Source organism: Podarcis gaigeae, assembly GCF_964106915.1.
Source record: "Podarcis gaigeae genome assembly, chromosome: 13".
NCBI lineage: Eukaryota > Metazoa > Chordata > Lepidosauria > Squamata > Lacertidae > Podarcis > Podarcis gaigeae.
The window spans coordinates 18,656,404-18,683,876 of NC_139689.1; the positions used below are offsets into that span (position 1 = coordinate 18,656,404).

General features: G+C 46.9%; 1 protein-coding gene across 4 annotated transcripts; it reads right to left on the reverse strand.

The window, feature by feature from the left end:
• Nucleotides 1–216: 216 nt before the first annotated feature.
• Nucleotides 217–27,473, reverse strand: LOC310829363 (myocardin-like). Of its 4 annotated transcripts, none has more exons than XR_014557246.1 (14): nt 27,311–27,473; nt 18,887–18,952; nt 18,574–18,632; nt 16,333–16,408; nt 15,264–15,413; nt 14,082–14,227; nt 11,191–11,310; nt 10,169–10,437; nt 9,903–10,050; nt 7,109–7,501; nt 4,730–4,867; nt 4,243–4,297; nt 2,009–3,840; nt 217–1,668 (listed from the first exon to the last, which is right to left on the reverse strand). XR_014557246.1 is itself a non-coding variant. In XM_083707701.1 (13 exons), exons 1-13 carry the CDS (start codon nt 27,363–27,365, stop codon nt 3,404–3,406), a joined length of 2,112 nt encoding a protein of 703 aa, XP_083563827.1. In that variant the 5' UTR covers nt 27,366–27,473; the 3' UTR covers nt 217–3,403. The 4 variants fall into 4 exon arrangements, 2 of the variants coding, with proteins under 2 accessions (XP_083563827.1, XP_083563828.1); XR_014557247.1 differs by having other exon boundaries at nt 9,903–10,047; nt 27,311–27,465; XM_083707701.1 differs by having other exon boundaries at nt 217–3,840.

Below are 27,473 nucleotides of genomic sequence, written 5' to 3' on the forward strand. Positions count from 1 at the left end.
TGCCCCATGTACTCACCCATAAGACGTGGCGTTGCAACAGACCAGGGGGCTGCTGCCTTCTTTTCCTGGCTGATCCCAACACTTCTTGGGTGTTGTGCATGATTTCTCCAGGCTTACTGAGTTTCTCCTCCACACAAGCCCTGTACAGCGCCTTGAACCAACCTAAGCCAATTCCACGAGGGTATTATAAAATGCAACAACGACAATCCACCTGTATTTGAGGCAGCGAGAAATGGTGTTTATTTGGAGACGGCAGGCGATGGAAGGTGATGATGGTTACAATGCTGAAGGTCTCTGTGTTGGAAGAACAGGGTACACACATGGCTATCTTCCTTGCCAGGCTTAACTTGGTGGCTTTTTCCATGGCAGCTTTTCTGCTTGTGGAGAACAATCAGCTGGATGATTTTTAAATACGCAGAACCCCACAATTCTGCATGCTGAACGCCAAGGACCCTGCCTCCCGCATCTTATGACTGGTTTTCCCTAGCCGATGAGTTGCCATGTCACACCCATTCCACACATTCCAAGCACATTCCATCCCCAGAAAAAGAATCCTGGGAATGGCAGCTACAATTCCCAGTACCCTTAAACTATGGTTCCCAGGATTCTTTGGGGGGAGGAACCATGTGTGTTAAATGTATGATGTTACCAGGAGGGCAAAGTCACAGGCAGATGCCTTGTGTGCACTGTTGGCTCTCAGGCAACAGGAGTACAATGGAACCTTGGTTCAAGAACTGCTCCATTCCCAAACGTTTCGGCTTCCGAACATCGAAAACCCGGAAGTAAGTGTTGCGTTTTCGAACGTTCCTCAGAATCCAAACGTCCAACGCGGCTTCCGATCTGCAAAAAGCCTAGCTGTCAGCTAGCTGGAAGCTGCACCTCGGAATTTGAACGTTTCAGAAGTCGAACGTCCTTCCGGAATGGATTACGTTCGACTTCCGAGGTTCCACTGTATCTGCTTTGAAGTGGGTGTTTCTTTAATGCCTACACTCTCAAACTGCTTTCACTTTCATACAATGCAGCTTGGCAAGTCAACAGTGTGGACAGTACAGAAGTGAAAGTGTTTTACAGCTGAAATGGCTGGTGCAGCAAACTGTTCTGAGGTTACAGACAGAGGTACATAAAAAAAGAGGACCCAGCACTCTTTGACCACTGCGGGGGGAGAGCTCAGCTTCCCTCTGCCTTTGCTCTTCAAATTATGGGGAATGCAAATTTTCTTGGCAGTTTTGGCCCTCTCCTGCATGCTTCTGGTATACGGTGTCTTTTTTTCTTACTACAGTTATACACGTATGTATGTATATGTGTGCATGCATGCATGCATTAAAACCTGAGGCTGAAAGGCTGCTCTGGGGAGGGGAAGCTATACTTACAATGTCATAGGTGCCCAGCCTGTCTGCACAGCCCCTTCTACTTCAAAGCAGTAAAAGTTATTTCCCCTGCACTTGGTCCTCAAGAGAATATCATTTGTGTGAGACAAGACCGGGGTGAGTCCGCTTTCTGCAACAGAGTGGGTCCTGTTTTTATGTAGGTCTAGTAGTTTGAGAGTATAGCTGCAGCAGGCACACCATAATAGTCTATGTTTGCTTTGAAATGTTTGGCAATATTATCTCAGTTTAACTTGTCATACCTTCTTCCAAAAACTCCAGAGAAACACAGGGCTCATCCACACTGATTGGGGTATTCTAACAGAGAATTTCCTCTGCTATCACCAAACTAAGGACTTATTATTCACACTTCTGTTTGTCTCATGATTTCTAAGCAAGAGTCTGGGAGGTTTTTTCTTTGCCAGTTTCCCCAGGAAAACCTGCTGTTCACTGCTGAATCGGAACAAACGCCAATTGGGTTTTCAGCAGATTGACTTTGTTCTGATTGGGCAGTAAACAGGGCGCTTTGCTGGGGAAACCGGCAAGACAAAAGAAAAACCTCTCAGACCCGTGCCTAGAAATCATGGGGCAAACAGATAAGTCCTTAGCTTGGTGAGAGCGGTGGAAATTCTCTGTTAGAATACCCTGGGCCAGTCTCACAGAACCATTTTCAGGGATTCCAGTAAAGATGGAACGGCTATAAATTAAAGCAGAATTAAGCCTTTGCTTAGATGTTTCCACATGAGCAGTTTCCATAGCTGTGCCCGGATCCTGCCACAAGCCCATTGACCTAAATGTCCCAGCAACCTTTGGCTACTAGGATATGAGCCACCACTACCATCATCTCCCTTGTGAAAACAGATCCCTCCATATCCAGCTCCCTTTGGGAGCTTTCCCACCCCCGCACCCCCAGACCAAAAAGAAGTGGTCCTGAGCCCTGTGTCTGCATATGCACCCTCTACTTCGCAACACCAAGTAAGAAAGACAGTAAGGGTTAGAATGGCACGAGCGGTTGAAGCTGCATTTCGCCCTTCCAATCCCATCTCTTTGAGCAGCCACAAAAGATGGTTCGGTCCCCAACACAGATGTTTTCCTCCCTCCCGCTCCCCCCCCCCCCGCTTTCAGTAAAACTTGAGGTTGCCACTGCTGGTGTGGCCCATTCAGAGCAGCCCCAGGAAATCTTAGCTTCTCCCCCGTTGTGCCAGGGGCTTGAGATGGCACAATCCAAATTCTTTTGGAGCTGGCACTTCCTCTGTTTAACTCAATAAAATGATGGTATCTCCCCACACCAAGATAGAACCTGCATTTCTCATCCTAAGCCAGCGTGCATCTAGATCTATGGGGCCACGGAGATGTGTGCAGAGCTGGTGTTGTTCTCACGGTTCAACTGAGCCAACATGACCTCTTGAAGATGCTTTGAGGGTAGACCACGGCACTTCCTGTTCTATTAATGACTTCTGGAGTTGAAACGATGCAGGCCTCCAAGGTTCAATGTAGTGTAACCCATATGCCAAAGCTTTCATTCAAGATGGCTTCCAAAGTTGTTAAGAACCCAGGTTCCAGGGAAGGTGGTGTTGAAAACTGGTGCCCTTCCAAACCATTTTTTTTTTTTAGAACTGCTTCACAGTGGCATGGTAGAAAGGCACACATTTTAATTCATCTCCTCGATGTCTTGAACCATTCCAATGCAGCAGGCTGGCTGGACCACTGTCCTTGCAAATATTGGTTTCATCCATCTCAAGCTAGAGACATCACTGAGGACAGCAAAGGGTTTCTGGGGCTGTTGGGCCATTGAAGATGAGATGCCTGGTGCTGACACAACCCAAACATCAGGGTGCTTAATTCTTCTAAGAGAGCAACTGGACTTGGCATGAACTGAAACAAAACCACCCGTGACGATGCTTGACGTTAAACCGCTCTCTCGTTCTCACCCATTCAAGGTGGTACCCAGTGCCGGCAAGGCCTTGCAGGGCATGCAGAGGATTATCCCCCTTTCCCTCCAGGCCTTGGGGTCTCCGAATGGGCTGCTAGCACCCCGCCTACCACTGCTCCACCATTAAGTCTATCATGTGGTTGACGCCAAGGTCGGCTGAATCAAAGAAGTCCGTGCAGAAGATGCTGCCCCCAACAGGACTGGTGGAGCCGAGGCCTGATGCTGAGCCCGAGGTCAAGGCCTCTAGCCAATCAACCGGGTCAAACCCAGCATGGGCACCGTTTCCTTGCCAGGCATCTGGGGGAGATGGGGGCATCTCCAGAGAGTCAGGGGAGAAAACAGAGGACAGTGAGTCCAGCGACGCAGAGGAAGAGGAGGCCGTCGAGAGGAAGTCGTAGGGACCAGGAAAATCAAAGATGGCTGAGGTCACCAAGGGAGGTTCGCTGCTGGGCCGCGGTTTCTTTGGTGGTGACGCTTCTTGCGGGGATGGGGCAACTCGATCAGGGACTTCTGGGTTCAAGGCAGGTGCTTGAAGAAGGTCACCTGGAGCAGATGAGGAAAAAAGGGATATAACTTGGCACAGCAGCACACCTACCGTGTCCTCCTAACCCTGAGCTCGTTCAGATCTAAGCGACACAACCTGTTTCTGTGTCAGGACTTTGCACTGGAAGGCATGGCTAACAATGGCTTTGGGCATGTGCAGAATGCCTGCCGCTCACCATTGAGTAACCAACAATCCTGCCCCACCTGTCTGGGGTTCGGGGGTTATATTTCCAGGGCAGAGAATATGATTCTGAAGCAGGGCTTGAGCCCCAGATTCCTAGTCTTCTGAAAAAAAATGTATCATTGCCCCATTGGCTCCATTCTTGGAGCTTCTCCAATAGCAAATTGTGGTTTACGGCTGCCCCCTACCGGTAAGTTGGGTTACGGGGGCCATTTCCTCACCTGAACACATCAGTGGTTCCTCTAAGATATCTTCGATCGATTGGCTTGGCACCAGCTGCAGACAGGGAAGGGAAAAGAAGAGCAGTTACAAAGGGAGCCTTCACCAAGCCCAGCCATTCAGCCAGCTCTGGGGCAGGGTCCTTTTTTTGTACGGGGGTCTTCTATGCCAGTGTTTCCCAACCTTGGGCCTCCAGCTGTTTTTGGACTACAACTCCCATCATCCCTAGCTAGCAAGACCAGTGGTCAGGGATGATGGGAATTGTAGTTCAAAAACAGCTGGAGGCCCAAGGTTGGGAAACACTGTTCTATGCTGTGATGAGTTTCAGGCAGAGGGCAAGCTCAATATGGCCTAGGAAGGAGCTCATCCCATAAATTTGTTTTCAAGACTTCAGACATGTGGGATAATTATAATTAAAAAGGAGAAGAGTTCCTCGGTGCATGTGCAGAGTTTGGAGAAGCCCAGCTGGGCCTCCTCGCCCCACAGTACCTGAGCTTTCTGGATGGCTTCTTGGAGCTCCTCCTCCAGGGAACGGGTTCCTGGGGCAGGGTCCGGGGGGCTGGCTGTTATTTCAAGGGGCAGCTCCATATCAGAATTAATCGGCTCACAGGAGGCAGGGCACAAAACCTAGCAGGAAAATGGAGGAAATACAAAGTCTAGCGTTTTCTGCCCCCGACAAAAGCCCTCCTTGCTACCAGCCCCACTGATGCTACCCAACCAGGGCTAAAGTGGACTTCTCTTAAAATGTCCAATGCTCATTGGTTAGCAGCTCATTGGGTGATACGCCCCACAAGCCCCCAAACTAAGCCCTGCCACATGCATGCACATGCAAACATGTGCCTCTGTGGCAAAGATTTTTTTGGCCTAAGCCTTAGGGCTGCCAGCTGCTGACCTTTAATGCCTAAGTTATCTGAGGCAACAGGGAGACAATTTGGTTTTTGCCCCCACCCCTTGCTAGGAGACACCATTAGCAAAAGGTGCTACCTTAGCCATCCCTACTTTTTTGAGCAACAGATTAAGATGGGGAAACAAGCAAACCAGTACTCCCCTAGCAGATAAAGAAAAGCCCAGTTTGTTCATCTTAATCCTGGAAAAAACAAACACAAAGTTCATAGGATACAGCTCTGTATCAGCTGATCTAGCCATAATGTTCTCTAGAACACTTGGGGGTTTGAATTTAGAGAACAGATGACAGTGGTGGGGGTGAGGCCATGGCATGTGGTGCATATTATGCATGTTATGGAGAGAAGGTGCTTTTCTCTCTACCATAATACTAGAACTTAGGGTCACCCACTGAGACTGGCAGTAGATTCAGGATGAAATAAAGGAAGTCCTTCTTTACACTCACACAAATGCACAATTAACTTGTGGAACTCCCTGCCACAGGATGTGGTCATGCCCATAACGACTTTAAAAGTAGATTAGATAAATCCATGGATTGTTCCACAGCTATTAAACCTGCTGAAGCCCAAGGTTGCAGCCTAAAAGGATGGAGTCTCCATGTTCAAATGCACCTGAATCCAGCGGGAAGAGGGGCTGTTGCACTCATTTCCTGTTTCCCAGAGCATCTGGTTTGCTACCTGTTCAATTGTCTGGTTATCCATCCTCCAGCTGTACTGTCTGTGTTTCCTTGCAAAAACCATAATTTTGGTTTTCTGATAGTTTATTACCAGTTGCTCTCTCCTGCAGTATGCTGAAAATTCACCTATGAGCCTATTTAAGCCTATTCTTGTTCGAGATAGGAGTATCGCATCATCAGCATACAAAAGTACTGATATTGATTTGTCAGCCAGTTTGGGGGCGTGGAAGTCCGGAGATGACAAACAATTAACCATATCATTGATGTAAAAGTTGAATAAAACTGGGGCCAAGATGCAACCTTGCTTGACCCCCTTGCAGACAGGAACTGGTCCTATAAGATGGCCATTTGACGAAGTTCTTACATGCAGCACCGTGTCTTTATATAAACAGCTGATCAGAAATAATAGTCTTTTGTCTATACTTGATGTGCTCAATTTATCCCAGAGTCTTGCACGTGGAATTGAATCGAAAGCAGCCTTTAGATCGATAAAGGCTGCATATAGCACCCCACGGGATTTTTTGGCATATTTGTCAATTAAATAGGCTAGGGTGAAGCAATGGTCTATGGTGGACCTGCCTTGCCTGAAACCCGCTTGCTCTTCCGCTAGAATAGCTTCAGTTTCGAGCCAGCTAGTTAGCTTAATATAAAGATGTTTGGCATATAGTTTGCTGGGTATAGGCAGAAGACTGATTGGTCTATAACTCGCCGGGTCTGGCATAGGTCCTTTTTTATAGATTGGAATAACTATTGCCTCAGTCCAACCATCTGGGAGTAAACCCGTTGAGTCGATCCAAGAAAATAAAGACGCCAGCAGGGGGGCCCACCAGCCAATGTTGGACTTCAGAAGTTCGGCAGGGATGTAGTCATTCCCTGGGGCCTTGTTGTTCTTTAATTGTGCGATTAAGTTCTCAACTTCCTTTACAGTTACTGGTGGCCAATGAGGTAGGTCCTCCAATTGAATACATAATTTGTAGTGTTGGGCTTCCTGGTCATAGAACAAAGATTGAAAATGGCGCAACCACTCCATTGGTTCCACTGTACAGATGGAATTAGTACGCTCCTGGTCCAGTAGACCAGATATGGTTCGCCAAAATCTGGTTTGCTACCATGGGGAGCAGAATGCTGTGGACGTTTTTATGGCCCAGCAGCCCTCTAGAATTGCAAATCTAAGGTGGCCTCTCTCCCAGCTCTTTGCTCTAATCCATTGGGATAATCTCCTTCACACAGGCAACCCAGGAGGCCCCTCACTCTCTTTTGGATCAGCTAGAGAATGCTTGTTTGCTCACCATGAAGCCATCTTCCGTGCCTCCTCCCTCCTTGGCGCATTCTCTCTTGGGGATATAGGGCGGAGGTGCCCCCTGCTGGCCGTGGGGCAGTAGTGCTCCCTTGCGGCGGTTCTTGATCCGTTTGTGCATCTCCAGCTCCACTCGGAGGCCGTCGTCATGGTGTTTCTGCTCCCGGTGGAGTTTCAGCGCCAGGCTCTCAGCTACCCGCTGCTTCTCCCGCAGGGCCTGGGCCTCCTCCTCTAGGTCGGAGGGTGACAAGCGGGCACTGGAGAGCGGGACAGGTGGGGGCTTGGCCCTGGCCACCTGGTAAGGCTTGAGGCGCTCCAGCAGGGCTGGCTTGGTGCCAGAAACAGGGAGGCCCCGCTTCCGGAGCTGCTGGCGGAGTTCGGAGACCTGGGAATCAAAGCAGCGGCCAAAGGAAATTAAGGCTGGATCTACACTGGTTGCAAAAATGCTATAAAAAATAAGCAATAATAACTCTTAAGGCAATTTGCAATTGACGACGGATGCCTGCTCTACAGCACCCTCTGGTGTCACATTTTTATAATGCATTTTTAACATTATAACTGGCCTGTGTAGGTTTGTCCTACAAAAGGTAGTATAGAATATTAAACAAGACACCAGGAATGGTCAAGTATCAGGCATGTGGGATCTACTTTGCTTTTTATAGGACTCTTCTTCACCCCGCAAAGATCTGCCAACAGGAGCATGGTGCAAAAGACTGGCATTCAGCATTAAAGAATTCTGAGCCCGGGAATTTGTTTTGAATGCCAGAATGGAACAGAGCTCACAGTCCTTCCATGCAGGCAACCCATTCCTGGTTTTCTTCCTCGCTTTCACTATTCATCAGTATAATTTAGAGTGCAGGCCTAGGGGTCAATCTGTTGCAGCTATTGATAAACAACTGACAAGTCAGGAAACCTTGCTGATCTATTGCAAATCACACAGCCTACTGACCACCCCTAAAATACACACATATTGTGTGTGTGTGTGTGTGTGTGTGTGTAGTATAGTTTTATTGTTACATGTTCCCCTCCCTGAGCAATAAAAAGATCCACGACAGCACACTACCCAGGCTCCGCTTGCTCTAGAGAATATTAACATGTGTTTATCAAGTAGGGGGATAAGTGAAGGCATGTGCAGCCTGCACACTTTTGCCAGGTGGCAGATCTACAAGTCCCACCACATTAGATCCCCGGAGAAAAGCACCCAAAGAAATACCTAGAGATGCTTCGAACCCTCAGTTAACTTAGATCTCTCTTCTCTCTTTCTGCCCCATTCTGTCTTCCTTTTGTTTGGAAGCAGGAAAGTCCAGGCCTTTAGGGAAAACGGGGCACTGCCCCACTGACCTTAGCCTGCAAAACTCAGCAAAGAGGAGCAGGAGGATGGGGGGGGGGGGCAAAACTTAGTTATCTCTGCCTGTCCTTGGCTCTGGCTCCACCTGCTCCTGGCCTCTCTGCCTGTGGCACCAGACGCCAATAGTTGGGAGAGAATGTGTCTCCCCTTCCAAGCTCGGATAGTTCCTGGGCCGCTTACCAAGAATCTGCCAGATGAAAGGAAAGGCTGGTCAGCAGCCTTCAAGGGGTGGTTATGAAGGCAGGTGAAGTTGCACATACTCTGCAGTCTCATCTTAGAAGATCAGGAATTACCAACGGGTATAATTCAAGGATGGAAGCTTCCCCAGAGTTCCCCAGAGTTCCCTCCCTTCATTTCACAACTCTTTCTTTCTTTCTTTCTTTCTTTCTTTCTTTCTTTCTTTCTTTCTTCATATCTTTCCCCCGCTACCATTTTATTTCTTGGCTTTTGCTCGCTTTTGTTTTTTAAAGTTTTTTAAAGTTCTAAAGTCTAAAGTGGCTTCCTAACAATGAATAAATAAAGCAACCACCCCCAAATAAAACAGAATCGGCAGTAAGCAGTGGGAAAATACCATTGAAACAACAGCTCTAAAATCAAAGGCGACTTGGGGATAAAAAGAAAAATAAAGTCTTAGTCTGGTGATTAATTCTAATCACTAGTGCAGGGACCAGTCCATAATCGGGGCACCAGCACTGAAAAAGCGCTTGCCCCCTCCTCACCACTTCAGGAAGTTTTTAATGTTTGGCATTTTTTTATGTTTTTATATGTATTGGAAGATGCCCAGAGTAGGCAGGGTATGAATAACAAAGTTGTTGTTGTTGTTATCTTATCTCGGACGACAGGGGGCAATCAGAGAGAGAGTTTTGGATGCAGATCTTAACCCATGGGCAGGTGGTTCATGGGAAAGGAGGAGGCCTATCCTCCTTCTAGGTGGAGAGCCTCGGGCGCGGGTGCAAATAAAGCCCTCCTGTCTTCTCCATCTGGCCTTTGGCAGTTCCCTCTAGGCCACTCCCTTTGGCCCTGCTCTGCCCCTTCCCAACAAGAGCTTTTGCCTGGCTGGACTGTGTCCTTGCACTCTTGCTCACCTGGATGGAGGTGGGTCGGGGGTGAGATTATGTGAAGAGACCTCTGGCTTTTGTGTGTAGCCTGCTGAAGAAAGGAGCAACATCCTTTGCTCTGCCCGCCTGCTGCCTCGGCCCCACCCACCTTGCCCATGTGGCCTTCAGAAAGTTGCCCCCTTGTGCTGACGATTACATGCCCGTCCTCTAGATCGTCCCATCTAACCAGGTTCTTTGGAAGCCTGGCTCTCACTGCAACAGAACGGCTGAAGCGGTTATTTGCAACTGAACTTGATTTGCAGAAACCATCTCCAAGAGCGGAATTCCGTCCACGCGGAATCCAATGTGTGATGGCTGGGAGTCCTCCTGCCCCAACTCACCGTTAGCTCCTCCAAGTTGGCAGGCAGCAGTTCCGGTTTGGGCGGCGAAGGGGAGGTTGGCGTGGCTGGAGAGGGGAGAGGGAGCGGGTGAGGCCCACTTGGTGGCGCAGGCGTCCCAGCGAAGCTCAGGACCTGCTCTGGAGCACTGCTGGGCAAAGGGAGAAAAGAGAGGCGTTGATGCTGGGTTTCCCCATCCCAATCTTCTCTCCGGCCTCGCTAGTGTGCTTTTGTCTAGGGACAGCTTTCCAGGAAGCAAAACGGCTTACCTGGCTGGGACAGCGTGCACGGCTCGGACGCAGAAGGTGGCTGGCGACGTCGGCGTGGGCTGCTGCTGGCTCATGATCTGGAGCTGCAAGAAGACCTGCTGCTGCTGGAGGACGCGGGCGTAGGCCGCATCCATGGGCACCGGCGCCTGCTCCCCCTTCTGGTCGGGTGGCATGTACTGGTGGTACTTGAGCTTCTTCACTTTGGGGCGCGGTTCCTTGGCCTTCTTGGGGCGTGGGGGCTTCCTGGCCTCAGGGACCTTGGATGGGGCCTGTGAAAGGCATCAAAGTGTGTGAAAGAGAGCAGGGACTCTCAAAAGACAGTGGTGCATAGTGGTTAAAGCAGGGGGGCTTTCTAGAGCTAGGTAATACTGCTACCTTAGGCACCCCCGTTTCCTAAATTCTTAGGCCTTCAGAACATGGGTTAGCAGCAGAGGGAGAGACCAGGGGCCAGCCTCCAACTGTCCTCCCTGCCGCAAAAGAACATCTGACTCTGTCCTTATGCAGGAGCAAAGGTAGGGGGTGAAAACCAGCCACCTGTTTGTCTGTTTTTTTGCATTGGGTTATATAGATTCACTTCTTCATTAGCCTCCCAACTAAAGTAGGGATGTATAAAAGGCAGAAATATTCAAGAACCCTCAGAACAGGTTTTGTATGGCAGCAGTGCAAATGCCAATAAAACCATTTCAGTCAGTGAAAAGCAATAAGGCAGACTTAGCTGGGCACCTGAATGGCAATGAAGACAGCAGCGGACATGTCCCCCCCCCCCCCCGAGGACAGCTGTGGGATGTCCTCCCCCAGATGCCTTGCGCTCCCCCAGAAATCTTTGCTCACTTTTCCCTACGTGAAAAATCGGCGGGGTGAGGAGACAAAGTTTCCCAACAGCACTGTTCAAAATAGGCAGCTCTCTGGATTCGGCCTGCAATTCATCCTGCACCAATTCATACTTTTCTCTGATAAAAGACAGAGCAGTGGGCTTCTGCTTCCTCCCCAACCTCCCTGTTCCTGCTTCTGATTGTCTCTACCTTGAGGAGTGAAACGGAGGGCTTGGCAAGGGGGCTCCCCCCTTGGGGAGGGAACTCAGCCTCAGAGGTGGATGAGGACACAGGAGGCAGCTGTTGATCCAGGATCGGAGGGAGGTCCAGCTGCAGGGAGAAGAGGGAGAAAATGGAGGCCAAGTACCCTCCTAGCTCCCAACTCCTTCACCTCCTCTAAACTGGCAGCCCCCAAACTTTCCTTTCCTATAAAGCCAAGCATCCTTCCCTTCTGAGAGTTAAGCTTTCAGCTTTCCCATCAGCTGGCATGCCCCAGTTTTCCCTCTTGTGTATAATTTCAGCTGAGAAGAAGAAGACCTGCAGCAGTGGGAACAGCGAGAGGCAATGCTTCTGGGTAGAAAGTGGGACAGGGCTATAAAGCCATCAAAATCGAGATGTGGAAAATATAGAAACAACAAGGAGAGGCAGGACTGAGATGTGGAGATATGCTTCAGAGATCCAGATCGTGGGCTGGTCCGAAAAATTAATGATTATAATTTGGACTATAATTTGGTGCTTTTTATTTTAATTGGAGTATTATGATTGGAAATATTGATTGGATGTTTTTTATTGGAAAATCAATAAAAAATGATTAAAAAGAAAGTGGGACAGGGCTTTGAAGGAGGTGGTAGGGAGCTGGGGAGTCGACAGGGGCTGGTTTGCTATACAGTACCTGCCCACCACGTCCAGCCTTAAAACCCTAGATTCTGTCCTGAAGCCTAGAATGGGAATTCTTTGGCATCTGCACAAAGACGTACGAAATAGAAATGACTCTTGGGGTGCAGGATTCTGTCCTTCCATGCCTGCCATGCCTGCCAGTTTAGGCCTCAGTGGGTCGCACATGTAAGGGTTTGTTGGAGTGGCAATCGAGGTAATGAAAGTGGCAGCTCTAACCTGAAACTCCCCACCACCACAAGAGCAGCAGGCTGGCAGCAGGCCTAGTTATGTTAACTTCTAAATAATTCTGCTGTGTATAATTTTGAGGGGGGGATATTATTGTGTCCTGCAAAAGGGGAAAAGAGGCCAACCCCTCACAATTCACCCATCATTGTGCCTGCAATATTCAAACATGCCCTGTAGAGGGCAGCACAACCACATCATATACAGTGGTACCTCAATTTAAGAACAGTCCAGTTTAAGAACGATTTGGTTTACAAACTCCGCAAAACCGGAAATAATGTCTTGGTTTGCGAATTTTACCTCGGTCTAAGAACGGAATCCGAACGGTGGAAGGGCACCAGCGGTGGGAGGCCTCATTAGGGAAAGCGCGCCTCGGTTTCAGTTTTGGTTTAAGAACAGGCTTCCGGAACGGATTAAGTTCGTAAACCGAGATACCACTATATACGGTATTTATTTCACTTACTTGCAAAGAGAGATATTATAAATTATTTAGATTGATTGGTTGATTTTACAACTTTGCTTTTCCAATATTTACAACCCTTCATGTTTCAGAGTGTATGTACAGTGGTACCTCTACTTACAAACGCGATCTGTTTTGGGGTGCTGTTCGCACCCCGAAAAGTCTGTAAATAGAGCGCCACTACTGCGTGTGCGCGAAGCGCGATAGAGAAGCACGGCGAACCTGGAAGTAAACACTTCCAGGTTTGCCGCATTTGTAACCTGAAAAGTCGCAACGTGAAGCAAACGTAACACGAGGTATGACTGTGAAGGTAAAAGGTAAAGGGACCCCTGACCATTAGGTCCAGTCGTGGCCGACTCTGGGGTTGCGGCGCTCATCTCGCTTTATTGGCTGAGGGAGCCGGCGTACAGCTTCCGGGTCATGTAGCCAGCATGACTAAGCTGCTTCTGGCGAACCAGAGCAGTGCACGGAAACACCGTTTACCTTCCCGCTGGAGTGGTACCTATTTATCTACTTGCACTTTTGACGTGCTTTGACGTGCTAGGTGGGCAGGAGCAGGGGCCAAGAAACAGGAGCTCACCCCGTTGCAGGGATTCAAACCGCCACCTTCTGATCGGCAAGTCCTAGGCTCTGTGCCACCCACGTCCCTGGTATGACTGTACTTGGACGTAAATTCATGAATGAAACTTGGACTTCAAGATTACTCCACTTCTTTTGTGAATTCACTAGGCCTTTTTGACAACCCAGTTTGTCCAGTGTATTTCTGTGTGGACCTGGGCCATAAGCCACGGGAGGTGTGGGTATCAAGGGGTGTTTTTAACAAAAGTGTGGAGACCGCTCAATAAGGAGGCAAACCTTACACCTCAGGAGCCATTTCTGGCCAATCTGTTGTGCAAGCCATGCTACCACCTCACTTCACATGAAACTCCCAAAAGGGTGAGAGGTGGTGGTGGCTAGTAACTATTGGAGCTGACGAGGTGGTGATGAACAACTAATGGCCCCGTTTGCCCTGCACATTTAAAGCAGTACCTTGACACTTTAACAGTCATGGCTTCCCCCCCAAAATAACGGGAAATGCAGTCTGCCAAGGGTGCTGTGTGGAGGCGCCCTATTCCTTCACAGATGCTATTCCTGGGGAAATCCAGGAATCGCAGCTCCATGAGGGAATTGGGATTTCTAACAGCTCTCAGCACACTTAACCAACTACAGTTCCCAGAATTTTTGGGGAGAAGCCGTGACTCTTTGCAGTAGCATGATATTGCTTTAAAAGTATAGTGCAGATGGGGCTGGAGTCAACTTATTCTGGTCCTCCCCCCTCCCTCCTCCCTTTCAAAGATGCAGTGCTCACTTAAGCAATTCTCAGACACGAGAATCAGATATTTAATACTGAGAGGGAAAGCTGGACACTTACAAAATATTACATTTCCAGGAGTATGCACCAAGCGCCCTGTTCTTATCCCCTGTTCCCCTTTCATATTATGTCTCTTCAGCATGTACAGGTGAGTTCTACGCAGTTGCTTACCTGAAAGGCCGCCGTTGCGGTGGAAGGGTTCCCATGGGCACTTCCAGGAGACAGTGCAAAGCAGGGGGAAGAGGAGGAGGAGGAAGAAGAAGAACTACTGAGATCTTCCTCAAAGGTGAAGGAATCAGGAGCAGCGAGAGTTGCATCTGCAGACGTTTTGAGTGAGAGAAAGGAGGGAAGGCATTATTATAGCAGGGTAGAAGAAACAACTGTTGTTGTTTCTCACATAATTTTCACACCGTTGTTAGTTTTTCACATCGTGAAATCCAGGGATGACTTAGGGGCCTGTTCCATGTCATTTGCCCAAGTGCAAGGATACCTAGTTGTGGCCCTAAAACATGTGGCCGGAGGAGGGGGGCGGGGCGGGTGGACGAGCAAACACACACACACACAAACAAACAAACAAACAAACAAACAAACAAACAAACAAACAAACAAACAAACACACAATTGTCTTTGTCACCTTCAAACTTGTGGAAGGTGGCTATCTGCAGCAGGGAACCTGTTAACAGAGTCTCCCCATACATTTTAGAACCCTGGAAAATCAAGAGTTCTAGAAGGTGAGTCCCCATGTATACAAAAGGCTCCTTACTGCGGAAGCTCACGAGCTGGAAGGCATTTGAGAACTGTGACTGGGTAGAGCTTATTTGCTTATCCTTGCAGCCTGGCCCTCGCCCCCAGCCACACATGTTTAGCTGATGCATTGCCTGAGGAGGGAAGGAGGGTGATTTGATGGGTGCTAACAAAGCAGCAACTGGAACCCTGCTCTGCACACATTCCATCCAAGGAGCCGAGAAGTCCCAATTAGGCAGCCCTTTTGCAAACCTTTTGCAAAAAGCTCCCCCAATTTCCACCATGTTTCTTCTCATAACAACCTCCCGCTGTCAATATTCCCATTTTGCAGATGAAAATGAGGCAAAAGGCTGCGTGCCAAGCCTGAGACAGAGGCAGGATTCAAAGCCACTTTTCCAAATTCAGCTCCCTAACCCTCACCGGAATTCGCTCTATCCTGTTACAATCCCTCCTGCTGGGATTGCGCCAGAGTCCAAGCGCTTTCCATTAGGACCTGCCCCTCCATAAACAGCCACTGGATCCCTCCCGTCTCCCAGGCAGGATTCCCTGTTTCCACTCCATGAGACAGGAGGATTCCCTAGTAAGGAGAATGCCAAGTCAAGTCCTTACCCGCCATAGCATCCTTGATACCTGGATCCAGGGAGAGGATGTTTTTCTTCACCAACTCAAGTGGTCCAGGGCGGTGTAGGATCTTCTCACTCAGGTCTTCGGCCAGGCGAGCCTTCTTGTCCTGCAGCTCAGAAGGGTCCCCCGGAGACACTGCAGTGAGAAGAGCAACTATCAGAAGAGCAGGCTTGTGGGATCAGGCAAGAGGACCCTGCAGTCCAGAATCCTACCTCCCAACAGGAGCCAGCCAGATATTCCTGGGGCAAACTCTGCAAACAACGTTTGAGGGATGTAGTCATCCCCTGGGGTGACCTGGAAATCCAGTTGGAAATCCAAGGTCCATTTGCCTTATTTCCACATCAATTTGTGATTTATTTATTTTTAAAAGAAGTCTGCAGAAAAAATAATATGCATATTTCTCCTAATGTGTGCATTTTTAAATGCTACTTTGCCTAATATTTTGCAAACAATTTTCCCTAATGTAATTTCTGTACATTCTTTTTGCTAATTTGTGTGTTTTTGCACACACTTTCCTCCTAATGACATGCATTTTATCTGCTCCTTTTGGTTTGCGATCTGCACCGCAAAATTCAGAGAAGCGCTGTAAGTCCTGGAAGGCCTGCTTCTTGCCCTGCTCCTTGCCCTTGGCTTTCCCACCAGGCCTGGGAGGGCAGGGCCGGGACGGACTCCAGCTACGAAAGTTGAGGCTGCAGAACAGATTCTTGAGCTGCAGTATTACTTAGGGGTTGTTCTTGCTGTTGTTTATACTAATTTTTTGTATCTTTATTTTAGACCTGATTATCATTCATGTGGCAATTGTTTTGTGTATTTGTCTATTTTTTGATGTCTTACTTATTGTTTATGACTATTTTTGTTGTAATTATGTGTTTTTTTTCATGTTGTGAGCATGGTTTGATTTGTGGGAAGGTGGCATACAAATGAAATGATGTGTGTATGTATGTATGTATGCATGTATGAATTTCAAACAATCGCTGCATTTGGGTGAATTAGGCAGGCTCACATTAAAATATAAGCCAAACCAAATGCCTTCTAGGCAGAAGTTGCTCCTTACCTTCTGACAGCTGGCCCTTAGCAGTGCTGGTCTTGTGGGGCCGGGGTGAGACTTTCAGCTTGGCAATCTCATTGGCCTGAGGAGAAAGAAGCAGAGGAAATTTTAGCATCCTTAGTCAGGTGCTCAGGTAGAAGAGCTAGGAGGGATCTTTTGCTCACTTAGGCTCTGAAGAACCACCGCCAGTCAGAGTTATGCCTTCCAACTTTTTTCATACCCAGGAAGACCCTACTTGAATTGCAACCCTGCAATGTGGAATCCACATTTAATTTTTCAGTTATGCACGCCCATGGCCAATGCATAGAAGAGGGAATTTTGGTAGCTGCAGCTTGCGGGACTAAGATAACAAAAATCTGCACCACCATACCCTACAAAATGTCATATATTTTTTTATAAGAGTCCAAAATGCCTGCCTTCCATTGCTTCTGCGCGCTCTCTCTCTCTCTCTCTCTCTCTCACACACACACACACACACACCTCTATTTTTGGGCTGGGCTGCCTCCAGGCCTGAACAAAACAACCACTAGCAGTGGCTGTCTTCCTCCAGTGGTGGGATATAAATGCAGTAAATAAATAAATAAAATTAAAAAGCACCTGCCATTTTAGATATGCCTCTGCTGCCGTGCATAAATTTCCCATATACCACACTGTGATTAATATATTTTTATGTCTTTTTATTTTACAATAATTGGTGGTGGATTTTTATTTTTTTTTTGCATTTGAAAGTTTGGTCTGGACCCCGTTCCTGCTTGCACACCACACTCAGGTGCGCCCAGAGCAGTGGCCTCTTGCTTCCTGCAAAAAGAAGTCGCTCCTCGCTGGGAGATGGATGCTTAATAGAGTCGGTGTCTGCAGGGTTCTCTACAGATTTTCCTTCTGTAACAATGTTTGTAATCGTACTTTGTTTTTGTCTCTTCTTTAGTTGCCAGGCTAATAATTTCCCACATTTATTTGCAGATTCAAAATTTCTTTGTCTCATCCTTCTTATCTTCCATTCAATTTCTTGATTTACTAACTGTGAATATTGAACCTATAGGGCTTTAATTTCTTACTGGATCTGCAAATTCTTTGGGTTTCCTCTAAGCTTCTTCTCTTTATCTTTCAGTTGTTCCATAATTTTATCTTTTGTCTCATTCTGTGACTTTCTCCTAATTCCATTTTGTTGTATCAGAAACCCTCTCATTACCGCTTTGCTGGCCTCCCAAATCACCCTTATTTCCATTCCTTGATTCATATTGAGTTCAAAATAATCCTTTAGGGTTTTTTGGGCCTTATTGACAATTAATGAGCTTCTCAGCAGATCATCATTCATTCGCCATCTGAAGGAACCCTGAACAAACATTTCCAGAACAAAAAAATTCCTTCCAGTAGCACCTTAAAGACCAACTAACTTAGTTCTTGGTATGAGCTTTCGTGTGCATGCACACTTCTTCAGATACACTGAAACAGAAGTTACCAGACCCTTCTATATAGTGAGAAGGTGGGGAGGGGTATTACTCAGAAGGGTGGTAGGAATGGGTGATTGGCAGATAGCTGTGATGAGCCTGTTGACGACTCTTAACGGCTGCAATAGGTCTTACAGGTCTGAGACATCAGGAATCACAAGACAGAGAAACCAGTAGGAGAACACTTCAATCTCCCAGGACATTCTATACAAGATCTCAAAGTAGCTGTTTTACTAAAAAGGAATTTCAGAAATAGACTGGAAAGAGAAGCTGCTGAATTGCAACTTATTACCAAACTTAAAACCATGGAGAAACCTGGTCTGAACAAAGACATTGGATTCTTATCTCATTATACATGACAAAGCCATTTTTCACCTTCTCACCCCTTGCTTTTTCCTGTAAGACCTATTGCAGTCGTTAAGAGTCATCAACAGGCTCATCACAGCTATCTGCCAATCACCCATTCCTACCACCCTTCTGAGTAATACCCCTCCCCACCTTCTCACTATATAGAAGGGTCTGGTAACTTCTGTTTCAGTGTATCTGAAGAAGTGTGCATGCACATGAAAGCTCATACCAAGAACTAACTTAGTTCGTCTTTAAGGTGCTACTGGAAGGAATTTTTTTGTTTTGACTATGGCAGACCAACACGGCTACCTATCTGTAACTGAAACATTTCCAGGTCCATATGGGTGCTTAATAGAGTCAGTGAGCAGTGGACTCTCACAGAGTCCCATCAGACACTCATAGCGCTGCTTCCCACACATTGTTCTAAGCCCTGAGCCCAGCTGGTACTCACCCTGTTCTGGCCCTGGGTCCCATTGGGCTGCGAGAAACTTGCAAGGGGTTTGTTGAGTGCTGGAGGGATGATAAAGGGGAGCATGTTAGCAAACTCTAGAAGAAACTGCCCTCCCTACCTGCTGATTTTGGCCTGCCACTCTGTTGTTGCTAGTCCATAAAGAAAGAAAAAAGAAAAGTGGCAACCTTATCTCAATGTTAGAAGACCAGCTCTTCTTTCCCTAGCACCCATCCACTCCTTCATCCATGCAGAAATCCCCTTTGCAATGTGACTCCCTTCACTTTTTGCAAAGGGGTGCGAGGGAGGGGCTCACCTGGGAGTAAGTGGCGTTTGGAGAGCTGCTCTTGGGACCTCCGGTGTTCCATGCGCAGCTGCAGAACTGTAAGGGAGGTGACAATATATGAATAACGGTAATTACTTTATTTGTCTCAGCCAACAAGCAATAAAAAAGCAGTGAAAAATTCAACTCTTAAATCATTCGGCGCTACCCACCCTCCCACCACAAAGCTAAAATGAAGCCAACAATTGATATATAACTCCAGATTACTGATGTTGACAAAGTTTGTAATCACTTGGGCTGAGAGTTGTTAGGAGATTCACTGCCCAGAGCCAACAACTCTCACTACTCTTAACAAACAACAGCACTCAGAATTTGTTTTTTTGGGGGGGAGATCCATGGCTGTTAAAGTAGGATCACAGTGCTTTAAATGTATGGTGCAAATGTGAACAGGCTTATTTGCCCAGCTCCTACTACTCAGCTGCATTATGAATCTAGCACTGTTCCCCCCAAAAGTTCTTCTCTGGTTCAGAATGCGTAATTAGATTTTTCAGGGGTTTCATACCTTGGGTTACAGGTGCTTCAGGTTGCGTTTTTTTGGGCTACAGATGCTCCGAAACCCAGAAGCACTGGAATGGGTTACTTCTGGGTTTCGGCGGTCACGCATGTGCGGAAGTGCTAAATTGCTCTTTGCGCTTGTGCAGAAGCTCCGAATCGCAACCCGTGCATGCACAGATACAGCGCTGTGGGTTGTGAACGCTGCAGGTTGCGAACGTGCCTTCCACACGGATCACGTTCGCAACCCGAGCGTCCACTGTATTATCTTTAGAAATGAATGGTTCACTGTGGTTGTGCTTTGATACGTAACCCCTGCTCTCATCTGGTTGTGAACTGCTTTGGCAAGCCCGTGTGGAAGGGCAGCCTACAAATTGAAGTAAATAGCTACTACTACTACTACTGCCACCACTGCCACCAACTAAAGCCTGCAGCTTTGTAGAAGCATGCACAACATTTCTTTGCTGTCAACCTACTTCCTCTCAGTTAAACCTTTAACTACTTATTGTGATTACCAGCAGCTCTCCTCCACAGCTGATGCTGAGAACTATAGCTCCCAAGGGGCAGTGCAGAAAAGTGAAAATGCACAGCACAACCATTACAAGGGCAGGAGAGAGCCCTTGGGAAACAAATGAAGGGGGGGGGTTGAGTGTGCACAAAGGATGCATGCAATTATCCACTCCTGAAGTGAAGGGAAAGGAGTTTGCACTCGTTGTGGTTTGAGATTTTAAAGTGACAAATAAAAGCAAGCTAATGAATACATGTTAGGCAGAAATAACTAAAACAAATTACACCATAGAATTAAGGTCTTTTGTGGCTTTAATCTGATTTCAAACTTGCAAACCAGCAAGGATCAAGATGCTCTGGAGTCTCAAATGTTCAGTCCAGCAACCCACTGAAATATTGGGTGCTACTTTGCTTTATCTTTGACAACTGTTACTTATTCAGAGCTTGCTCCAGAGAGTGGCAATGCTGGGCATTTGCTGGGGCCCAAAGAGCAGCAGAAGGCTCAACGCCCTAACACTGTTACAATTTCCAGAGAATATCCAATAAGATCAGATGCAGCCAGAGAATTTTCTTATCTCCCACCTCTTCCGGATTAGGGGCCACCAGTGAGGGTGCCATGCCCAGAGCCCCCCAAATCCTGGTACTAGCACAGTCAGTATTTATGTATACTGCATCACAGTACACATGATGTTACACAGGTAAAAACAGACAGATCGCTGGCCCCAAGAAACTTACAATGGGAGATATGAGGGCAGGGATGAAAAAATGTGGGTGCTGCAGTTGGGACTAAGGAGAAAAGTTAAAGGTCTATGGACAGGTACTTTTTGAGGAGGGGTCTGAAGGAAGGCAGGGAGGCGGCACAACATTTGATTCTGGGGAACTCAAGACTGTCCACAGTGCATTGAATGAGATTTGAATGGAGTGGGCAAGATCTCTGTTGACTTGAAGAAATTGAGGGAAACTGGATTGGAGAGATCACCCTATTGAACAACCCAGGATGCATCCAGGTTTGCAAAGGCGTGAGGCAAGGTAAGGCAACACAATGTTCTCTGGAATTGCTTTTCAATAAAACAAACTGAGATCAAAATGCATCAAGCTTTTACTGACTGCTGTATGATACTGGGTAATTATACTGTGGAATTGGAAGGGGAAATTAAACGGGGGGGGGGGGGAGAATCACACAAAACTGGCCTGGAAATGAATATATAAAAATGAAATGGATGCAAATTAAGTATTGCCCAGAAGCCTCTATTTAAACAAACAATGAAAAAATTGAAAAACTGGGAATTACATCTTGTTTGACCAACAAATGACTAAATCCAGCCCTTTTGGAGGCAAATCCAAGCATCAGAAGAAAGGTCTGCCTTAACGGAATAAATTCATAATTACTTGTCAATGAATGGCAAAATGAAAGCTAAAGGAGAAATTTACAACTCAGCACTGAAACCTCCTGTGGATCTATGCCATATAGTGTGGTGTAGAAGTCTGTTATATCTATGGTTGGTTGACAACATTAGCTGATGTAGCATGACAACATTAACTCATACATAAAGATCTGTGGTACGATGTATGCACATAATGTTTCTTTGTTCCCATATGCCATGGGAGAGACATGACAGGGGACTGGTGTAAAAGAGCTGCAATACGAGGCCATCTATGATATCAAGTGTAGAAGGGCCAGCTATTTGGTCTGCCAAGCAAGACAACAGGTGGACTTTCCCACCGCACAGAATAGATTCCCAGGGATCAAGTGCATCCCCTTGGCAGAAATAAAATGTGATGAGGTGATCCAATGACGAACCCGTTTGGTTCCCAGTGGAAACAACATGCTCAAGATGGAACAGAATGGCGAGGCGATTCTGTACATTCATGGAGGAGGAACGAACAAGGAAGAGCCAGAGAGAATTAACTTAGGAGGCTCTGATTTGGAACAAGGACAAGAGCAAATCTGCAACCTCCTTGGTTTACTCTGCCTCTTTTACTCCCAACAGTGAATATGTGCCCCTTAGCATTACAGAGTTAATGTTTTCCAGTATTTGAGTTCTCCATTTGTTATCTAGCGTCCATTTACAAAGGGCAATCGAATGAGCGATGGGGCAAATCCTTAACCATGGCAGTTTGACAAGGTATAGGCAAAAATATTTTTCCGGGCATCGCTTGGAATCTAAATGTTTGATGAGGGTAATAATAATTACAAAGAAGTGAATCAAAAAGCATCCACCAAGAAGACATGGAAGGCATAACTGTACGACAAACTGGTCTAATTGGCATGCTCTCTCACATACCCTGCACAAACAGAGGGGGGGGGGGGAACCTGGGAATTATAATTTTTGCAAGGACGTCGAGAGTTCTCTGTAAGTGTCCCCCACATCACAGGGAACCAGGTAGAGTTGGGAGGCTACCTGACACCCTTTAAAGCAGGTGCAGGGAATATTATTCAGTCCAACAGTCACATTTGCTTTTGGGCAACCTTCCAGGGGCCACCTGCGAGGTGGTGGGCAGGACCGGGGGCAAAAGTAGGCGGAGAAAGAAATGCAAATTTTGCCTGTGTACAGTAGGCTGGTTTCAGCACGCACTCATACACCCCTCTCCATATAGCCAAGCAAGAGGCATTGTTCAAGGACACATTCCAACCGGGGAAAACATTTGAGAAGGGTGCAAAGTGAAGGCAGTGAGGGGTGTGGCCTGGGGAAGGGGGTGTGGCCTGGAGACAGCCCTGAGGGCCAGGTGAGAGGCCCAGAGGGCCACATTTGGCCCCTAGACCCGAGCTTCCCCACCCCTGCTTTAGTGCTATGTCCTATGCATTAATTTAACTGGTAATAAGGAGCCAGTGTGGTGTAGTGGTTAAGAGCGGTAGTCTCGTAATCTGGTGAACCGGGTTCGCATCTCTGCTCCTCCACATGCAGCTCCTGGGTGACCTTGGGCTAGTCACATTTCTGCTTTGAGACTCCTTCAGGTAGTGATAAAGCGGGATATCAAATCCAAACTCTTCTTCTAATAATTCTGCCCCTTTCTCCACCCAGAATCCTTAGCATTTTCATTCTCTAAAGAGGCCAGGAAGTTGGGACAGAATTCTCAGCACACTTAGAAAACTGCAGTTCCCACTGTTCCCTGGGAAGGGAGCCATGGCAATTTGAAATGGAAAGTGAATCAAGTAAGCCGGACCTGGACCACATTCACACCACACATGTCATATCACTTTAAACTATCATGGTTCCCCACCCCCAAAAGAATTCTGGGAGCTGTAGTTTGTTATGGGTGCTGATAAGTTATTGGCAGGCCCCTATTCCCCTCACAGATCTACAGTTCCCAAAACTCCCTTTGAAGAGGGATTGACTGTTAAACCACTCTGACAATTGTAGCTCTGCATGGGGATTGTCGGGGTCACCAGCACAGAGGCACAACTATAAAATAAGTCCAAATGCACTGGAAACTTAAATTAGTCTTGCCATCCCCGACCTTGGAACAGAAGCAGTTTTCAGGGCCCTTAAAAAAACACCATGTCTATAAGCCCACAGAAATTCAAATGCTGCTGCACTGGGGACATCGCTGGGAAGGATAACCTTGTCCAAGCAAGAGCACCAAAGGGATATGGCTGAGTGGGTGAGCCCTCCCCTTGCTCTGCCGTCAAACAGCAGGCACGTCATACCTTTGGAGGGTGGGACTGCTGCAAGCGTTTCTATTCCTGTGCCCGCTTCTCTCCTGCCTGGGCATTTGTCCCGTTGTCAGCAGCAGCTGGGGTGACGCCACTCGCTATTTATTTAAAAGGCTGGAAACACAAGATGCCCCAAACTCCCAGGCCAGAGGCTGACTGCAAGGACTGCTTGTGGGGAACCCACCACCAAACTGCAGCCCCTCCAAGTGACCCCATTTTCCAGGGACACCCCAAATTTACAGAAGCCATCCCAGTTTTTGATTTGATTGCAGGTCCCGCTTTTCCTTAGGATGTTCCTATTTTCATCGGAGAAATGTTGGAGGGTATGGAGTTAGGTGACCTCAGAGCCAAGGATACAACTTTTAGAAGACACCTGAAGGCAGCCCTATATAGTTTTATTATGTATTTATACGGATTGCCACACAGAATATTCTTATTATTATCATTATTATAGAATAGGGTGCCCCTATTTTCTTTGGAGAAATGTTGGAGGGTATGCAAATACTCAACATGAGGGGCAGGACATGGGGGCATTGAGTATTTCACCGATTTGGGGAACTGTAGCCAGTTCCAGGCCCTCAATATGAGAACCTGCATACACTCCACATACTGTACTTAAAGCATTCTGGGGGCTGTTTTAGGGCCAGTTCGCCCCCCCCCCCACTTTTCTAGTCACTTCCAGGTTCAGTGTGATGTTTGCTTGCGCAGTCACGCACATATTGAACACGCATAAAACGGTTGTTGCCTGTAATCAATACACTCATTGAATATAAAACACATTTTTGCATCAGTGCTTCACTGCTGGAGCCTTTTTGAGAAACTGGAGGAAGCAGGATAATTTACAAGTTAATAAACAAAAGCTGCCACTTCACATATACTATGTAAAAGAACGAAAGTTTACTACCCCAGCCTTCTCTCTCCCCACTTCTCTTCTTCCCCAACTTTAACTGTCTATAATATTATTGTCTCAGATCGAATATAAGATCTGCAGAAAAGATTCTATGAACGAAAAACTGAGGCACTGTGTGTACCTCTGTACTTCAAGAAAATCTTTGATAAAAACAATTTTTAAAAAAGTTGTCACACATTATTCCTGTGACTGTACTGTGTTTTTAACTGTTTCTAATTCTAAATTGTTGCAACCTACCCTAGGACCTGCCGGTGAAGGGCCAATAGTAACAGTATTAGTAGTAATAATAAATATTATTTAGGGGCAGGAGAGATCATATTTTTCATTATTATTATTATTATTCCCTAGCACCAGAACCAACACAGCCACTAATACACAAGGAAACAAGTGTCCCTGAATGTTCAGTGGGTCCTCCTTGATTAAAAATGGTCCCTGCAAAAGCTTTAGCAAACCTACCAATTAAAAGCAATGCTGCTTTTCGTATTGCACAAGCGGGAGCTATATATGTGGAGAAATTACGAAGGGTGGTTTGTAACAGGAGAGAAACATGTGAGGTACAGAAAAACACCATAGTTGCCACCAAGGAACGACTATGATGCCACAGGCAGGTTGACTGATTACTAAGACTGGCTAGGCCTGAACAAAATGGCTGCTGGACGCCAGGGTTAGGTTGTGAGGTACCGACGGAATGGAAAAGTGACAAGTGGTTGTGAGGAAGAGCATGACCCTGGTCCTTACAACTGACTCATATGGCTGTCACACACCATACATTTAAAGCAAGTGATTTCCCTCAAAGAATCCTGGGAAATGTAGTTTGTTATGGGTACTGGGAATTGTAGCTTTGTGAGGGACTGATCTGTGCTGCACTGTGCTTCCCATTGCCCTGCCTGGTCAAGCGAGTGGTAAAGTGACACATTTATTGGCTGTGCAGGGGGAAACCTTAAATGCATTCCTAAAAAAAAACCAAAAAACCCTTTAGATTTGAAGGTAATCCAGAAATATTCAGAATCAGGGCTGGTTCTCTCTCTGTTCTGCCTTAGGTACCTCCACCTACATAGATAGGCAATGTCGAGTTGCCAGAATTAAACTCTGTGCATGTTCAGAGGCACTCAGTCTAAACTGATGCAGTTTTTGAAAATTGAATATGCCAGACCTTCCCTTCCTTCACTCAGCCGGTGCCCAAATCTACATGAAAAATTCAGAGCCTGAAGATGTATTCACAAATAAGTATCTGGTGCAAACAGTAACTGAACAGGAAGAGCAAACAGTCTCTCATGGGCTATGAATTTCTGAGGGGAGATTTACTAGGACCTTTTGCAGGTGCCACAGGAGAGACACTGGCATATGAAGGTGGCATGCTGGCAACTTCTGGTATATGGCCCACATTGTGCACCTGTGTAGTGACGTTGGGGTCGATAATATAATCAGCATTGACTTCAGAGTTTGTTTCAGCCTCGCAGAAACATGGCTGAGATGTGTTCCACTGAAATCCCCACCGATGGGGCCCTGAAGGCCTTATTTCGGAGGGAGGTGACACCCTGCACCCTTAATTCAGGCCCTTGACTAGTGGAGCAGTGAACTGTTGTTACAAAGGGGCAATGGGAATAGCACTCTGCACATGCCTATAGACAACTCCTCTTTACTTGCTCCTAGAGCAAGACCTGACCACGAAAACCTGGCTCAAGTTAAGATTTGGGGGAACTGGGCCTATGTTGTGGCTCCACACAATGCAGTGCACTGAGCCAGGTCAGTGGTTAAAGTGTTGGACTAGGACCTGAGATACTAGCATTTATATCCCCACTCAGCTACGAAGCTCCCTGGGTGACCTTGGGACACTCTCTGTCAGCCTAACCTACCTCACAGGGTTGTTGTGGGGATTAAATGAGGAGGAGGAGAAAAGGCAGGATATAAATGCAATCAGTCATAGGAGCCAACTCATAGCGGCCAAGATTCCTTTGTGTGTGTCCCCTCCCCATAAAATATTTGAGGGGGCTGAGCCTCCCTAAAGTTGATGGGCATTGCCATTCAAATGGTGCTGACACAAATCTGTCCCTTGGGCCACAATTCACCACCAGCAAGGTCTCCTGTGCAGATCAGATACTTTGCTTAGCTTATTGACCTTTCCTGCAACTAGCAGAAGCTGGGAAAACCATTCAGAATAAGCAAATCTGTTACCAATTCTATCCATCGGCATCATTTATTTTCTTATGTATATATCTTATGTTGATTTCTCTCCCCCAAAGCAGCAAACAGGATAAGGAAAACATAAAATGATATTTAAACTGAATTGAAAACTGCAGCAGAGAAGCAGCAGCAGTAAAACTACACAGAATACCTATGATTTACGCATGCATGGGAACTGACATGACCTTGCTTGTAGAATGTGTCTTGCCTTGATTTTTTTTTTTTATAACTCCAAGCAACAAAATGCAGCGTGGGCTGTTCTCTTAAGAGGACAGGAAGGTGCCTTCTGCTTAGTCAGAACTTTGGTCCACCTAGCTCAGCACTGTCAGCTCTGACTGGCAAGAGCTCTGCAGGGTTCCAAGGCAGGGTCTTCTCTCACAGCTGCACCTGGAGGGGCTGGGAATTGAACCTGCGGCCTTCTGCATGCAAGGCAGATGATATACTCCATGAGCCACAGCCTGTCCCTTACACAGCAGGATATCTCAGGAGGGTTCTGAGGAGAACGATTTATTTATTTTTAATGGAAGGTGAAACAGTAGGCCTTGAGGTCCCTCTGTCTTAGACTGCCATAATTACCAACCTGCAAAAAGTCTATTTTAAAAACTTAATAGCACCAAGGTGCCTAAAGCCCCACTCGGGTCCTACTTACCGGAGCGGAATTTGCTTCGGATCAGCATGGATCGTTCAGAAGCCAGGAGTGTCATCTTTGGAGTCCTTGCAGGTATAATCCCAAATCTGAGGTAGGCCCCATGGATATTCAGAAGAGGGGGGAACAGGAAAAGAGGGGAAAATGATGAAGAAATCTCCAACTA

Excerpts from the sequence above, each read along its gene's own strand:
- LOC310829363 (XM_083707701.1), bottom strand. The coding sequence starts at position 27,365 with ATGACACTCCTGGCTTCTGAACGATCCATGCTGATCCGAAGCAAATTC. Across the intron at positions 10,051-10,168 it reads GTGCACGCTGTCCCAGCCAG|CAGTGCTCCAGAGCAGGTCC; the intron begins GTAAGCCGTTTT and ends CCCTTTGCCCAG. Across the intron at positions 3,841-4,242 it reads GGAACCACTGATGTGTTCAG|GTGACCTTCTTCAAGCACCT; the intron begins GTGAGGAAATGG and ends CATCTGCTCCAG.